The sequence below is a fragment of the Topomyia yanbarensis genome, chromosome 2 (genome assembly GCF_030247195.1).
Source record: "Topomyia yanbarensis strain Yona2022 chromosome 2, ASM3024719v1, whole genome shotgun sequence".
NCBI lineage: Eukaryota > Metazoa > Arthropoda > Insecta > Diptera > Culicidae > Topomyia > Topomyia yanbarensis.
Window position 1 is genome coordinate 313853249 of NC_080671.1, and position 15698 is coordinate 313868946.

Consider the following 15698-nt stretch of genomic DNA (forward strand, 5'->3'; position numbering starts at 1 on the left):
GGTTACCCTGGCAAAATCGTTTCCAGCTTCCTCCATAAGAAGACCGTTGTACCCTCATCAATCTCCCTACGTTGCGAAACAGACGAATATTTCTGCAACGACTTTTCATTTACGGCCAAAATAATCCCTTGGATGGTAGCTGTCAACTCTTCAATATTGTCTATTCGCTTGATGTTACAATTGTAAAAAAGTCGTTTAAATTACCAACAGACTTTAGAAGAATTAATTTTTAGAATAACAATGTTCCGAGAAAAATACTTGGAAACCGGAAAGCAGAATTGATCTGTTAGGTATAAGTCTGCAAAAAAGATAGAATCAAATATTTTCCACATCGACAAATCGGGTCGTATATGGACATATGTGGGCATTAGAGGGGCTCGATTATCACATTTTTCAGCACAGCACTTTTTAAGTTCCTTTTGTGATCCCAAATGCCTGTGCAAAGTTTGGGAGCGGTTGGTTGCTTCCCGGGTTTGCGCATTGCGTTCAAAGTTTGTATGGGATTTTATATGGGGAAATCAATTATTTTGTATTTACCGTAATAAAGATCGCAATTCCATTCAATATGAAAAACCAGCTTTATAAAACTATAGTTCAAACCTTGGTTAACAACTTTGTCGAAGACGGTAACTAGCTACGAGCTTTCAAAAAATAGTTATAACGATTTTAAAACTTATGGTTCAATCCAAATACAGAAATTCATTATTTCTTCCAACACTGTTAGTATACCACCGACACCGATACTTTAAACTTAAATAAATGAGAATATAGTCATCTCAGAGACTTGGTACCTTTGAATGAAATGTTCCGAATGAATTGCTGAATAACATAGACGTAGTCAGAAAATGAAAAGAAGAGGTGGTGTGGCTTGTGTACTCCCCAGTCTCCTTTTTAGATAGTTTAGTATAACCATCCCAGCTCAGGAGCCATCTTCAACGCAGGTTTATACCGCCGAATTAAAAATTAATCCTACGTGTTTGAGTGCTACTACTTAAGGGCTCTACTGTTATTTCATTTAAAATGGTACAACGGTTTATAAGTTTTACATATTTTAAAACTCTATTTCTTAGCCGTTCAGAGTCAGAATTTAAAAAATGCATATCCTTAGATTCCTTGAAGTTTCGGGATTATTTTTATTGAAGTTTTCGTTTGAAGATCTAGGAACGAAACCCGGATAGTTACTTCAAACAAGCGTTTTTTGATGAAATTCAGTTGGGTTCACGCAAAACAGTGGTGATCTTGGTGAACCAGAAATATACTTCAGGTTAGAACCCAACGCGATTTCCAGACCTGAGTTAGTTTTTGCCTCAAGCAAAAACAACACATAAATTTGTAGGAGTAAATCTTAAATATTGTAAATGTTATTTTCCACAACAAAGGTTCTAGTATGATTCATATTTGGGTCTGTCAAAGTATTAAGAAAGTTCAGTCGTTCACATTTACAAGTACGTAATGATTCTTTGTCTTATACAAAACAATCTAAAAAGGGATTGGGGAGTACACAGACCCCCTTCTTCTTTTCATTTTCTGACTACATCTATGTTTTTCAGCAATTCATTATGAACATTTCATTCAAAGGTATCAAGTCTCTGCTATGAATATATTCTCATTTATTTCAGTTTTTAATGTCGATGTCGGCGGTGCACTGGCAGTGTTGGAAAAAATAATAAATTTCTGCATTTGGATTGTACCAAAAGTTTTAGAATAGTTGTAACTATTTTTTGAAAGCTCGTAGCTAGTTACCGTCTTCGACAAACCGTCTTGTTTTTTTCATATTGAATGAAATAGCTATCTTTATTAACGTAAATGCAAAATAATTGATTTCCCCATATAAAATCCCATACAATCCCATCACCCATATAAAATCCCATACAACCCGGGAAGCAACGAACCGCTACCAAATTTTGCTCAGGCATTTGGGACCACAAAAGGAACTCAAAAAGTGCTGTGCCCGCTAGTTTAAATCATTTTTTATCATCAAGATTTCCCATACATCCGCCTGCCACTCTACTGGGCATACATACACTCCACAGAATGAACCAGCTGTTTCTAAAGTACTAGTGAGTTTCGCTGTACACTTGGTAGGTAAACAACATGCATACGATAAAATGTTGGCATACTAGTGTTGTATAGAGTTTGATGATCAGCAGCGGTCTGAACAACGCAAGCATCAAGGCTTCTTGTCCATTACTTTGACATTTTGCTTTATCTTGCTTGCTTAAATACGCATCAAAGAAAAATTGTATAATGAAACGCCATACTCAAAGAGAAGAGCATAACAAATACTGCTGATACGTTTGCCTATATTGATAAGATTTGGTGTATATAAATACTTTCGGTCAAACTAAAGTGAATGCAGCGTCAATCAGTTTACGTGCAGTGAAATGGAGCAGCTCCCAGCGACTTTTGTGGATAGTTTCCACAATGAAGCTAGCGTTAGAAAAATGAAATACAACACATTTGGCAGGACCGGTTTAAAGGTATCGGAAATATCTCTTGGAACCGGCACGTTGAGTAAGCTTTACGGGTATGCTACAAACCGAAAATAAACTACAAGTAATATTAGCTCATCTATACTTTCTTTCCTCTTCACAGTCCTCTAGGAGAAACCGAGGGAGTCAAAGCAGTACATTTGGCACTGAAAGAGGGTATTAACTACATTGATACAGCTCCGTTCTACGGTCAAGGCCGATCTGAAGAAATTCTCGGGCAGGCTCTCAAAACCGTTCCTCGTCAGGCTTACTACATTGCCACCAAAGTTGGACGGTACGAGATAGAGTTTGATAAAATGTTTGACTATAGCGCAAAAAAGACGCGCGAAAGTATAGAGAAGAGTTTAAAACTACTTGGTGTTGACTGCTTAGATGTGGTTCAGGTAGTCATCTTTTTGTTATAAGTTTTACAAATCTAAAATTGAATTTTTTCATTTATTAAAGATTCATGATGTGGAATTCGCGAAAGATTTGAATTTGATAGTGAGTGAAACTTTACCGGAATTGGAGAAACTGCGAACTGAAGGAAAACTGAAGTTTATCGGAGTGTCTGCATATCCAATAGACGTTCTAAAGGAGATTATCTCAAGAGCACCGGGGCGTTTCGATACTGTACTATGTTACAGCCGCAACACATTAATTGATGACACTTTGGGGCAATATTTGCCATTTTTTGAAGCGAGCAATATGGCAGTGATCTGTGCTGCAGGTCACGGTATGGGTTTGTTCACCAATGCTGGTCCACAAGCTTGGCATCCCGCCCATGATCAAACGAAGCAGGTTTGCTTGGAGGCGAGCGAGTTCTGCAAGAAGGCAGGAATTGAGCTTGGAAAATTGGCCATGTATCATTTCATTCAAATCAAAGGACCTGCTACATTTCTGTGTGGAATGCAAACCGAGGATCTGGTTAAGATTAATTTGGATGCCTACTACGACGGATTGACACCCAAAGAACATGAAGTATTGGCTTATTTGAACAAAAGGTACTTATATGTCTACCAAAAAGTAACTTTCAACTAAAAGATTTTTTTCAGTATTTTCCCAAAAAATAACCATGCACACTGGGAAGGAATTGAGGTTCGGAGGTATTGGAATGCTATCAATAGTGGAAAAAAATTCTGAAATGTTATGACCTAAACAAAATGATGTAAACCATGGCAATACAATAAATGTTTTGGTTTAGAAACTGATTTCAATCTCGGTAAACTGATTTTTTTTACATTTCATGAAACAGAATTTTTTTGTTAGTTAATTGATGGCTGACTCATAAACTTAGTAGTCCTTATTGATAACTATCGCACTTTTGGATCAAAGTTCTGTTTCTGGAGGTGTGAGTTGAAGAGTGCGATCACGCATGAAATTCCTTTAAACTTTTTCTTTCACAATAGAAAGGTTATATTTCTCTAGTACTATAATGACGATGTTGATGGACATGGCATAATTTAACATTTAAGTATAAGTTTATTGATATTACTTGTTGTAAAAATTGTTGTGTCTAATTAATCAGTTCTCTTTAGCAGTATCAACGAATTAATGTTAACATGGATTTATGTCTCAAAATGTAAATCGTCGCTGTTGTGCTATCTTATGACAAACGCCATTTTGGGGTAAACTGATTTAAATATTTAAAAGTTTTCAGAATTTTGAAATTCTGCTTGGTTACTGAGATATAGGGAGAAACAGGATGAAAAAAATGTGAGTTTTTTTCTTCGAATCATTGTAACATAGGTGTTCGCGCGTAAGACCCGGGATTCTCGAGCACTTGCAATGAAACACGCGAATTGTTCGAACATGCAAATTAACGCGAACACCAATTTATTTGTGATGTAAAAAACATTAGTTCTGTACTGTGCAGTGGTATATTTCGAACTGTCTGATATGTTTGGTGGTTATAAAGGGCTGACCGTTGAGCAAGTAGATACGAATCAGTCAAAAAAGCCTTTTCGCTCATTTTCCCGATCGTATAGATACAGTGCAGTGCAGTGAGAGCAATAAGTAATAAGTATTGAATATTATTAGAGATGTTCAAAATTCCTAACTTGATCTCTTTATCTCGCTCAAACATAACCGGCCACCTTGAAATATCTGATTTCAACTTTTAATTCTGTCTTCCCTATCTCCTATCTGTTTTCATCAACTCATTTTGCTTATCTATTATCAGTAAATACTAGGTACAAATCAATTTTTCACTTCTGTTTTGAGTTCATTTCTGTGTTACGATATATACCATGCGCAGTTAATCTTCTTCGATGTATATAAAATTCTTGCTGCTGCTGATGGTATATATATTGGCTCCGTTGACCTTGGCTTAGTTTTGGTTACTGGCCATTCGATGATATATTCAACTGGCTGCTGTCATTTCCCTTTTGTAGTTAGCTGATACAACACTTAATCGTGATCGGATTTCTGGACTGCTTGCTGGCGGTTAAATTGACGGTTGGTTGTGATTAATTTTCATCTTCATCGGGCCTCTGTCGGTGTATCTTTCAGGTTTGTCATAGATGTGTACCAATTGGATTGGTTTCCATTTGCTGAGCTGATATATTGGAACGGTGCGATGTCTCTGACGTATGATGACGCTGTATGTTTCTTCTGAATTAATCATAACGCTGGTATATCGATGAGAGCGGTTGAACTACGATGACAACGGTGGAAGCTCTACCTTGCTGCTATCACCAAAAGAGCTGGCCATGCCTTTTGGGGATGACTTCGAAGAGGCTCGAAGATCGAATAGCGCTATTTCAACCTTCGTTGCTGTCATGAATGAATGGGTCTCGAAAATATACCAAACGTTTTATAGGATTTAGTGAGGGATATTGATCGGGGACAGCGAAAGATTCGAAAACTGATGTGTGATATGCCGGGTTAAATTTTGTGTTTGGTACGTTTTATCCGGATCCATTTTTCGCGTATTCTGCATCTTCATCTGATTGTCAGTGATGTACCTCATGTGTTGTTCATTCCGATGCTTGCTAAACTTGTGACAGGTTTCGCTTATCGACTGTTTATTCTCGAGTGAGCAGTAGCAGGAGCCAATATGGGGTGAACCTATTATACGGATGGAAGCACTGTCTTCAAAATTCGAAACACAAGTTTGTTGCTCTTGAGGATTTGCAGTATAACATAAGTGAACAGTAGCTTGAGCATCGGGTTGGCCTTCATTATATCGACCAGCAACAATCCAACCAAACACTGTTTCTTGTAGAATAGGACCATCATCAGTTGCCTTGAATTTTCCGTTGGATAACAGCTCCAAATAATAAGCAGCTCCAATGATCACGTCGATTGGACCAGGTTCATTAAATCCAGGGTCAGCAAGACATTCGGAGTTTGGTAGGCACCATCTGGATGAATCGATGATACTGCTTGGTAGAGGTAAGGTTAGCTTCGGCAGGACATAGAACTGCATCTCCTTCTCGAATGTTGAAATTGTAGGACATCTTGCACCAACTTCAGCAGACACTAGTCTCGTGGACACACAACGGGATGCTCCGATTCCATGGACGGCCAAGAATGTCGGGGATTCTCTAAATTTCAGCTTTGTTGTGAAATCAGTTGACATGAAGCAGTGCTGAGAGCATGAATCTAGCAAAGCTCGAGCTAGCATCGAATTTCCGAATCGATCTGTGACTCTTATGAGAGCCGTTGACAAAAGAACATTCTGTGTGGGTTGTTTCGGTAGTGCGACGTAACTCTGACTGGTAATGTTAGCTGTAGTGGACTGTATGTTTGGATGCAAGTTGGTGTTGGTGGATGCGTGCGCTTGTTGAATGTGTTCTTCTTGATATTGATTAGGTGGTGTTGTTTGCGCCGGTTGCGTGGGTGATTCTTCGATCTGGGGACTTAACTGTGAATGTGGAGCGCAGGATCTCTGGTGGTCAGTGTGCAGCATTGAATGATGTCTCTGTTGGCAGTGATGACAAACTCCACGTTCGCAATGCTGAGCGTAGTGTCCGGGCCGAAGACAATTACGGCATAATCTGCTCCGTGTCACAGCTTCGATTCTTTCAGGGATCTTCATCTTCTGGAACTTAACACATTGAAAGGCAGAGTGCCACGTATCACAGCAAAATGGACAAGTGTTGGATGTCCTGACGATGGTATTGCAGACTGATGGCTTGAATTGTCGTTGTTCTGGTACCGTTGTTTTTGATGGGGCAACTAATTGTAATACTGAACAATAACTGCGCAGAAACCTAATAACATCTTCATAATGTGGAACCGATTTACTGTTGTGATGAGTCTCCCACTGTTGTAGCGTGGATGAGTCTAATTTAGAACATACCATATAGGGTGATGAGCCTATTTTGGCACCATTATGGAGAGGGTCGCACTATTTTTTGAATAACTTAAAAAGAAGCCATATTACCTATAACCTTTTTCAGAATAAAGTATCAGTGTACTGTTTCTTAAACATCTGTATAATGCTTATTTGGCAGAATTGTCTCAATTTTCAGCATAAATGAAAATAAATGTTCTATTCTGTGCATCTATTCCCACCTGAACGTTCCAATTATCGCCTCATGGGTGTGCCGATTTCCACCTCATCGAAAAACAATCTAGTTGAAACGCAATGCCTCATATTTCATTTGCGTCGATTCTAACTAGGTATCCAGATCATGGACGCCAACGCGTGATTTGTAAAACGAATTATTCTGCTTTTTTCAGCCGATCAAAACAAACGTAAACATTACGCACACGAAAGAAACTCATCAGCTGTTAGTAGAAGAGCGCCCAGAACTGCGCATGCAGGAAATAACCATGCGAAAGTTAACAACTGGAATATAAAGTTCACATCACACATTACTTCCTCCCGATCCAAATTGTATGTGCAAATGAAAATAAAATATCTGCGATCAACAATTAGTTGAATAACTTGAAATAATTGATTACTTATACCTGAAATTGCATAACATTATGTTTTCAAGTTCATGTTTTGGTTTGGCCGCACTGGTGATTCTTTTCTGTATGATGGATGCAAAAAGTTGGTTTTGATTGTGGTAGTGTATCAGCAAAACATGCCAATAATAGGAACCCCCGTATTTAGTTTTATCCTATTATAACACTAGGCCTATTCTAGTGTTTGACGAGTGCTTTTAAAGCGAAATAATCGTAAAAAGGTTCTCCAGCTAAAATAAAGGTATGTATCAGTGCAATATTTAATATATTTGTGCCGGAATAACGAGATATGAGGCGGTAAATGCTGGCTCGAAAGTGTTTATTTTGCTAAGCGCCGTTGCGTCCTGTTTCGGTTCACTACGCGAGTGAGGCGGATCAGCAGATATTTCAATAAGGTGATTTTGTTTTAATTAAAAGTTGGATTTAGTGGATAGTTCTGAATACGTATGTGCACAACAAATAAAGAATATAACTTGAGCTTTTTTTGCACACCTGTTTTAGCCAAATTGATATTGTCATTATCTCATATGCTTGGTTCGAAACCAAGGGGTACGAAATAGGGTCACAATAGGCTCTACTGCCATAATAGGCACATCACCCTACGCCAAAATTGTGCTCCATTCAGTTGGATTCTCTCCTATCTTTTCAAGCATCTGAACGTTCTTCTCAAACTCACTTAGTATATGATTCAGTCCGTCGTACGTTTCTCGTTTCAGTGGCTCCAAGTTGAACAGAACATCGAGATGAGTCTTTACAATCAACTTTTTATTTTCGTAGCGCATCTCTAGGGTCATCCATGCAACAATGTAGTTAGCAGCAGACAAATCGATGGAATTTATTTCCTGCAGAGCCTCATCTGCCAGTGAAGCTCGGAGGTATGTGAACTTATCTGTATCTGTTAACTGCGAATTATCATGTATTAAACTTTTAAAGGTGTCTCGAAAAGTAACCCATTCTCGAATGACCCCTCTGAACGTTGGAAGACGAATTTCAGGTAGTTTTACTTTACATAATCCATCAGCACGATGCGAGTCATGAAGAGAACCGTCGGTAGATCGCACTATGTCGCCTTGGGATTGCAACTGTAACAGTCTCGCTTTTAGATGGCAGAAACGATCATCGAATTCTTGCATAATATGAAAGTTTTCGTCGTCTAAATGATCCAGAGCTTCCTTCTTCATATCCGGGTCACTGTTTGCCTGTTTCTCCTTCTCTGCATCTTCCAAAATAAGCTCAATCTTTCCTCGAACCGTGAAAAACTCCTTGGCAGCATCTTCTAGCATTTGTAACCGTACTATGATTTCACACTCATCGCGTTCGTCAGCGCTCCTTCCTAGAAATCGCTCGACTGAGTCCAGCATTCCCAGAAGCTGGCGTTCCCGTTTCTGTAGCGCTCTTAATTCACCGCTCATCTTATGAGACACTGACTTTCACTAAATTGCCCTCCGAAACAGCTGCACTATTCTCCAAAATCCTTCGTCTGTGATGCTGTACGGCCGCGACCTTCTCCCTGAGTTACACTGGTGGCGTGTTAAAGCTACAATGACGCTACAGTTCAGTATGCGATGGCGTCGGTTAGCGTCAAAAATGGAGTTCTCCTTTTGTTCGATGAGACGCGCGCGAATTTCACGAACTGACACGGCTTTTTGCGTCACCGTTTTACAAGTACCCGTGAACCTGTGCTGATAGCATCCGGTTCGAAGGACCAAAATGTTCGCGCGTAAGACCCGGGATTCTCGAGCACTTGCAATGAAACACGCGAATTGTTCGAACATGCAAATTAACGCGAACACCAATTTATTTGTGATGTAAAAAACATTAGTTCTGTACTGTGCAGTGGTATATTTCGAACTGTCTGATATGTTTGGTGGTTATAAAGGGCTGACCGTTGAGCAAGTAGATACGAATCAGTCAAAAAAGCCTTTTCGCTCATTTTCCCGATCGTATAGATACAGTGCAGTGCAGTGAGAGCAATAAGTAATAAGTATTGAATACTGTTAGAGATGTTCAAAATTCCTAACTTGATCTCTTTATCTCGCTCAAACAATAGGATTTGCTCACGTTATATTGAAGTTTTAGATGTTTTTATGTGTAAAAATGTCTAAGGAACACAATGGAAATATTGCATGCTTGGCAACACTGTAAACAAAAATTTATTATTTTTTAGATTTCTAGATTTCTTGACTGATTTCCTTTAAAATGCATCTCACCGATTGTTTCTACAACCAAATAAACCGAAGATATGAATAAAAGTTAATAATCGATGCTAATGGAAAATTTTCCGCGCATAATTATGACACAACATACACATTTTGTCATCGAAACACACGTTTGATGCGACTTTTGTTTGCATTTCTAGCAGATATTCTCAATATTGTCAACCGATCTTCGTAATATTGGAGAGATTAATAAAGAATAGATAGAAGCATGAATTGTCTTCTCTGAATAGTTTCAACTATTTATAACTTTCAAGATATTGAATATCAATATTTACTGTATCGATTTTGTTGGCTATTTTCGGAAAATTTAAGACTAAGAGAAACGAAAGCAATGAAATTGAAAGACGGATAGGTATTCTAGAGCGAATCAGTTAAAGACTTAGAACGGAAAACTAGCACTAGCCAGGTTCATATGGACATGATCGCAAGGAAATGTAAAGAGTCCTTTGCCTTCTGCTAAATAGGAGTTGGGCGTTGCACCCAAGTCTACCGCATGGTCTTTGATAGAACATAACTCATCATCATGTTTCACCGCCGACATCGGCAAAAGGAACTTCACAAATCCTCCCCGAGAACGACCATGCGACCATTCTTTTCCCCTTATGCTAGCATCAAGCCGTGCCGTATGCATCCAATCGACACCAAGCTATCGGTGTCGCACCGATCCTATTAGGGCCCCTTACACGCGCAATGAAAGTGTCATTAGTAAGTAGTACTGAAATTGTATGAAAATTCCGTCCTTACTCGCCTTACACGATCAACAAAAGTGACATTACTGGTCAGTAATGACATTACTAACAACTCGTGTAAGGGCCTTTATTGTGATTGAACTACTTGTTGATTTTTTATTTGGAACCAAAGGAGTGACATTAACCCTCTTAGCAAAGTCACTTCCAACGATTTATCAAACCCTCAACAAATTGAAACGGTTGGTATGGTTGTCCACGTTTCTTCCTTATTCAAGGTTCAAAATAATTCGATTTGATTTAATTATTCATTAAATGAATAATTTCATTGCCGCTTAATTTTGAATCATCTTTATTTTGTACGCTGTACAGTTGGCCATTCCACTTTAATGATTATGTCACATACCATATGTACCACAAACATTAATATTCATAAGAAAAATGGTAGGTAGAAAAATTCTCTAGGATCTCCACATATATTGGCTGTGTATGTGTAGAGTAGACTAGACTAGACGAGAACTTTTCTAAACAATCGAATTTAATAACAAACTTTGTATTATAGTTTTTGTTTTCAAATTTTATAAATTTTAACAATTATAAGATCACTTCTGCATCAAGATCAATATCAATATATTGCCATTATGTTCATCCAACAATAGAAAATACTTGTTATAATATTTCATTTTTTTATTCACCATAAGTTAAAACTTATCTCCATACTAAATTATTTTGGTTGCGCACTCGTGCTGCAGTAGCAAACAGGAAGCCCAGGATTGCAAACAAGTTTAAAGGCATGGATACGACGACTAGCATTGACTTACTGACTCATTGACGCAATAATTCACTTGCTCCGTGTGATCCCGACGGGCGATGGCCATATGCGATGGTTCATCGGTGGTAAACATAACATAACACTGCACCGCATGGAAAAACTCATACGTATACGGTTGTGAATTGATGCTAGAAGCGGGGAAAGAAAATCGCCAGAGGAAAACATTGCTACTACTAGCCTACATTCGAAACCTGTACTTCGCTACCGGTTCGCCAGCCTACTAATATGTATCGTTTCATTTTATTTTTATGATAAGAGCTATTAACAGTGATGTAATTTTCAGGAAAAGCTAGCACCTATTATAAAAATGCTGTAGTTGGTGGATTATGCAATCCAGGAAAAGATATCCGTCAGTGCATAGAATAACAAGTAAATGAATGACACCCACTCATCATAGGCATCATTATTGCATTATGGGGCGATGGTATCCAAAGGCGTAAATTTCGTTTGATGTAGTACTTATTTTCCAAAACTCTTGAAGGGTAATGAAGAATAGCCGTCATGCTCGTGTTGCATAAAGTCTTGAGCGCTTAACCACATTGCATGTATGCAATCTTTTCAAGTCCAAGTGCAGTTGGGTTTAAATTTTGAATCAAATAATTGTCAATAATAAGTTATGGAAATTGTAATATTTTATTAAATTTTATTCACTCATTGTTCTATTGTAGATTGGAGATTCGGTGTACCATAGTTGTTGACAAGAGTTCAGTATTTAGTAAACTAGAGAGTTTACGTTATGTTAAGCCGTTCAGTTATGTTAAGCCGTAAACATACATTTCAGTTGATTAGCAGTGAAAGCTCATGTGCGAGCACCGATGAACTGATTTTCGCGCCTTGCGCTTGTGTACAGTTGCGGTGGAAATATGACGGAAAACATTTGCATTGTTCGTTCTAGCGTGTAATGGAAAATTGGTAATTGCGGAGTTTTTATTTCGATTGACATATATTAATTTCATGGTCGATTTTTTATCAGCTTCCTATTCCTTATCATAAAAGCATAATAAGAAAAAAAAAAAAAAGCTATTGCGTTCAGAAATAATCTAAAATCGGTAACTTACGAGCGTTAACGGAGCCGTCTCGTAACGACAGTAGTTTTACAAAGGTTAACCCTTTATAAGGCGGTGGCAACTATATTGCCACCATTTCGATTCGTTCACAATGCAAGAATATGATGTAGTAAGTGTTCAAACCTTATGAAATCTACTTGTTAGGAGTCTGGCAACTCTTTCTATTTCATGCTTCTATTTTAATACAGCGAATAGTTTCAGATTGGTGAAGAGTTTTGTGAAAAAAATAACATCGATTTCCTTTTGGACAGTAAAATTAGCTCGATTTAGCTCTAGACCCTATAAATTGATGATGCAAATTTGTAAAAACTATTTTTAATCTGAAAACTTGGTTTATGAGTGGCAAAAATTACAAAGAAAAAAATTAAATGAATTTAAATATGTGGCAATAGAGTTGCCACCGCCCGTTAATAAACATCAGTCTTCCTAATGTTTGATGTATTTCAAACGAATATAAAGACAAATCGAGCTGGATCAGAAATTAAGAAAGAAATGAAGGTGGTTTACTGCTTATTATCTGAATAACATTTAATTACCTCTGTATTCTAAGCATAAGTTGAAAAATCAAATCACAAATTACAGACGTATAGTCTAGAACGAAATTTATTTAAAGACGGGTGCACAGTTTTCAATCATATGCGTTCAATGAAATATCACTTTATAATACCAAAATATTGGGGAAATTTTGTACACTATATTCAACTCCAATATAACTGTTATATTTGTTATATTAAGGGGTTATATACAAAGTGGTGGCGAAAAAGTGAGCAAAGTTCGTGATTTTTAAAGCGTTTTATGCAAATTTTATTTGAAAAAGCGAAAGACAGATCGTTGGTAGCACTATCGAAGATAGAAAAAACAAGTTGAATTGAAAAAAAATATTCAAGGTTGTCGGAGTTATGGCCCATCTCCCGAAGCGTGTTTTTGGCAGACGTTTGCGGTGAACGCTCTCCAAGCCGAGCCGCTGAACTGAATTCCAAAAACTAAAAAGATTATTGAAGAAAAATGTATTGTGGTGTACTTGAACAAATCGGTTTCCCAATGGAAAAATTGTTTCTTGCAAAAAAACATGTTGACCAAAAACTTAAGTTTTTTGGTGTTCCAAATTTTAAACAAAAATTCATTGCGAAGAATCGAAAATTTTTTGGTGAAAAAGGAACCGTTCAAGTACACGGGAATGTAAATACAAACAATTCAAAAACAGTTGCGCAGCAGTAAGCATTGACAGTTTCAATTTTTTTAATTTTTTTCGTGCTTTTTTTATATTTTTAAAATTTTTATTTTCAATATTTTTTTTTATTTTTTGATAACGCACTGGCACTATACTCCTCCACTAGCATTCGATGCGATTATGCAGACAATTTCTTCAAATTCTGACAAACAAGTAGAGCTTCCCACATATATGCTCTTTTTGTGACACAAAATTAGAGATGATTTTACAAGGAAAAATGTAAGTTGTTATATGAAATCAATGATTGATGTAAACAAGTGTCGAACTCTGCCAAAAAAGTATGACGTTTCTATGATAGCTAAATATGCTCACTAACACCATCTATGAGCAAACAGCGGATTTAAGCTTATACACTTGGGAAGTGATTTCATGATTAGCTGATGTAATGTACGGACTACCAGATATATGAAAGAAACGATATCTGTCCGACTTTTTGACGACGCTTTTATCTTACTTTAAATCTGGCAGCTCATGCAGATTATAAACGAAACAAATTAATCAAATAAGGCTGCCAAATTGTGTAGTAGTAATACAGAAAGTCAGTGGCGTAGGATTAGAAGATTTCGGATGTATTGAATTTTTACTTTTTTGTCATCTTTTTAGCTACTCTTCTGTTCATTGTTGTAAAATCAAATCAATATCAAATAAAATATCTGCACGAATGCACTCTAATAGAGAATGATTTCAGAGTTCTGGAATCATAATCTTCAGATTTTCAATCGTGTTGAATTTACTTTTCAGGGAACGTACCGAAATATGGATTAGGCTCACTTTTTCTAATGGAGAGCTAAGTTGCAATAGGCTGAATGCTCATGAAACATAGAACTGCTTACCGAAAAATTGCATAAATTTCAACATTTGCTAAAAATGTTTTAGTTTGAAAATGCGTAGAGTTGAGACGAAAACCTAATATGATTAAGGAGGGATAAAGTTTTCAGCATGAAAAAACACTTTTTTGCGAATTTTTTCAGAACTTTGTGTGAAGCAAATTTATCAAAACTTTTGTGTAAGTGTTTCATTTCAATAACATGCTGTAATTTTTCTATGCAAGAATATCGACAAACGACTTGGTGACGAAGCTTTTTGTATAAGGTCTCTGGAAAAAAAAAACATTTGCGGTGTTACCTGCCATTCGAAAATTATTAAACCGATTTCTTTCAAATTTTGCATGCACATTCTATGTTAAAAATTACCTAACCTCTACGTTGAGTATTTGACATGACTTTTCATTTAAGGGGGTGTTTACTCATAAAAAGGCGGAATTTATCGTGAGAAATAGCACTTTCTATTTAAGATGAGTAAATAATCCCCTTCATTGAAAATTTATCTCAAAAACTCATCGTAGGGGTTAAGTATTGTTTACATAAAATGTGTATGCAAAGTTTGAAAGAAATCGGTTCAGTAGTTTTGGAATGGCAGGTAACACCGCAAATCATATTTTTTTAGAGACGTTCTACAAAAAGCTTCGTCACTGAGTTCTTTGTCGATATTTTTGCATAGAAAAATTACAGTATGTTTTTGAAATGATATACTATAATGTACAAAAGTTGCAAACCCTCCCTCAAAATAACGAGAATAACGCTTAGGGAAAGCAGATAATATATTTCGAAAAATGGCATTTCCGGTTGGCAGGACAAGCTTTATTTTTATGAGAATTAGGCTATTTGTGAAGGAAAACTTAAAAATAAGTAATTCTCATATTACTGTATTATACATTCTGTATATAATAAATCTTTTCTCCTTTTTTATTGGTCGGTTGTCACGGTAAAGATGTCACGTCTATCGATACCAGGACACATGCTAGTGAACTCGGGTGATTAGTAGTTATGCAGCCTAAGCTCGACCCTCATTAGCAGAAGACAAAGATTAAGCCCGTACGATATTAAGCCTGTTCTAATGACCCTGCCACTTCTAGTTTTCCTATTTGTTTACTTCACATCCTTGCTCTCACTTGAGTACTACGGCTCTAATTTTCATAACTTTCCCTATCCAGTAATCTCTAGCTAATTAAATGTCTTTAAAATGTGAAAAAACATCTTTTAGGGGGTAGTAGTAGGGGGAAGTGGGGGCAATTCGGACCCCCAGCTGTTTCTCAGCTATGGTAATATTATAGAAAGCGTAGGGTAATTTGGGGAGAGATGCCGCACATTTCTGAAAATCGATCCTGCATCCAAGTAAACCATTGAATATTCGATAAAATCATTTTTAATAATTGCGACAAGTCCCCAAAATACTGTAAAATGGTTTCCGTCATAAAAAAATTCATCAAATT

General features: G+C 37.1%; 2 protein-coding genes across 2 annotated transcripts; one reads left to right on the forward strand and one right to left on the reverse strand.

The window, feature by feature from the left end:
• The first annotated feature begins 2120 nt into the window (after positions 1-2120).
• Positions 2121-3682, forward strand: LOC131683612 (uncharacterized). The gene is made up of 4 exons (XM_058965729.1): positions 2121-2527; positions 2596-2875; positions 2937-3475; positions 3527-3682. Exons 1-4 carry the CDS (start codon positions 2385-2387, stop codon positions 3612-3614), a joined length of 1050 nt encoding a protein of 349 aa, XP_058821712.1. The 5' UTR covers positions 2121-2384; the 3' UTR covers positions 3615-3682.
• Positions 3683-7990: 4308 nt separating this feature from the next.
• LOC131680536 (uncharacterized) lies at positions 7991-8803 on the reverse strand. The gene has a single exon (XM_058961252.1). It carries the CDS (start codon positions 8801-8803, stop codon positions 7991-7993), a length of 813 nt encoding a protein of 270 aa, XP_058817235.1.
• Between the last annotated feature and the right edge of the window lie 6895 nt (positions 8804-15698).

Coding starts and splice junctions, on each gene's coding strand:
- LOC131683612 (XM_058965729.1), top strand. CDS start 2,385: ATGGAGCAGCTCCCAGCGACTTTTGTGGATAGTTTCCACAATGAAGCT. Junction 2,528..2,595: donor ACGTTGAGTAAGCTTTACGG/GTATGCTACAAA, acceptor TCCTCTTCACAG/TCCTCTAGGAGAAACCGAGG. Junction 2,876..2,936: donor ACTGCTTAGATGTGGTTCAG/GTAGTCATCTTT, acceptor CATTTATTAAAG/ATTCATGATGTGGAATTCGC.
- LOC131680536 (XM_058961252.1), bottom strand. CDS start 8,803: ATGAGCGGTGAATTAAGAGCGCTACAGAAACGGGAACGCCAGCTTCTG.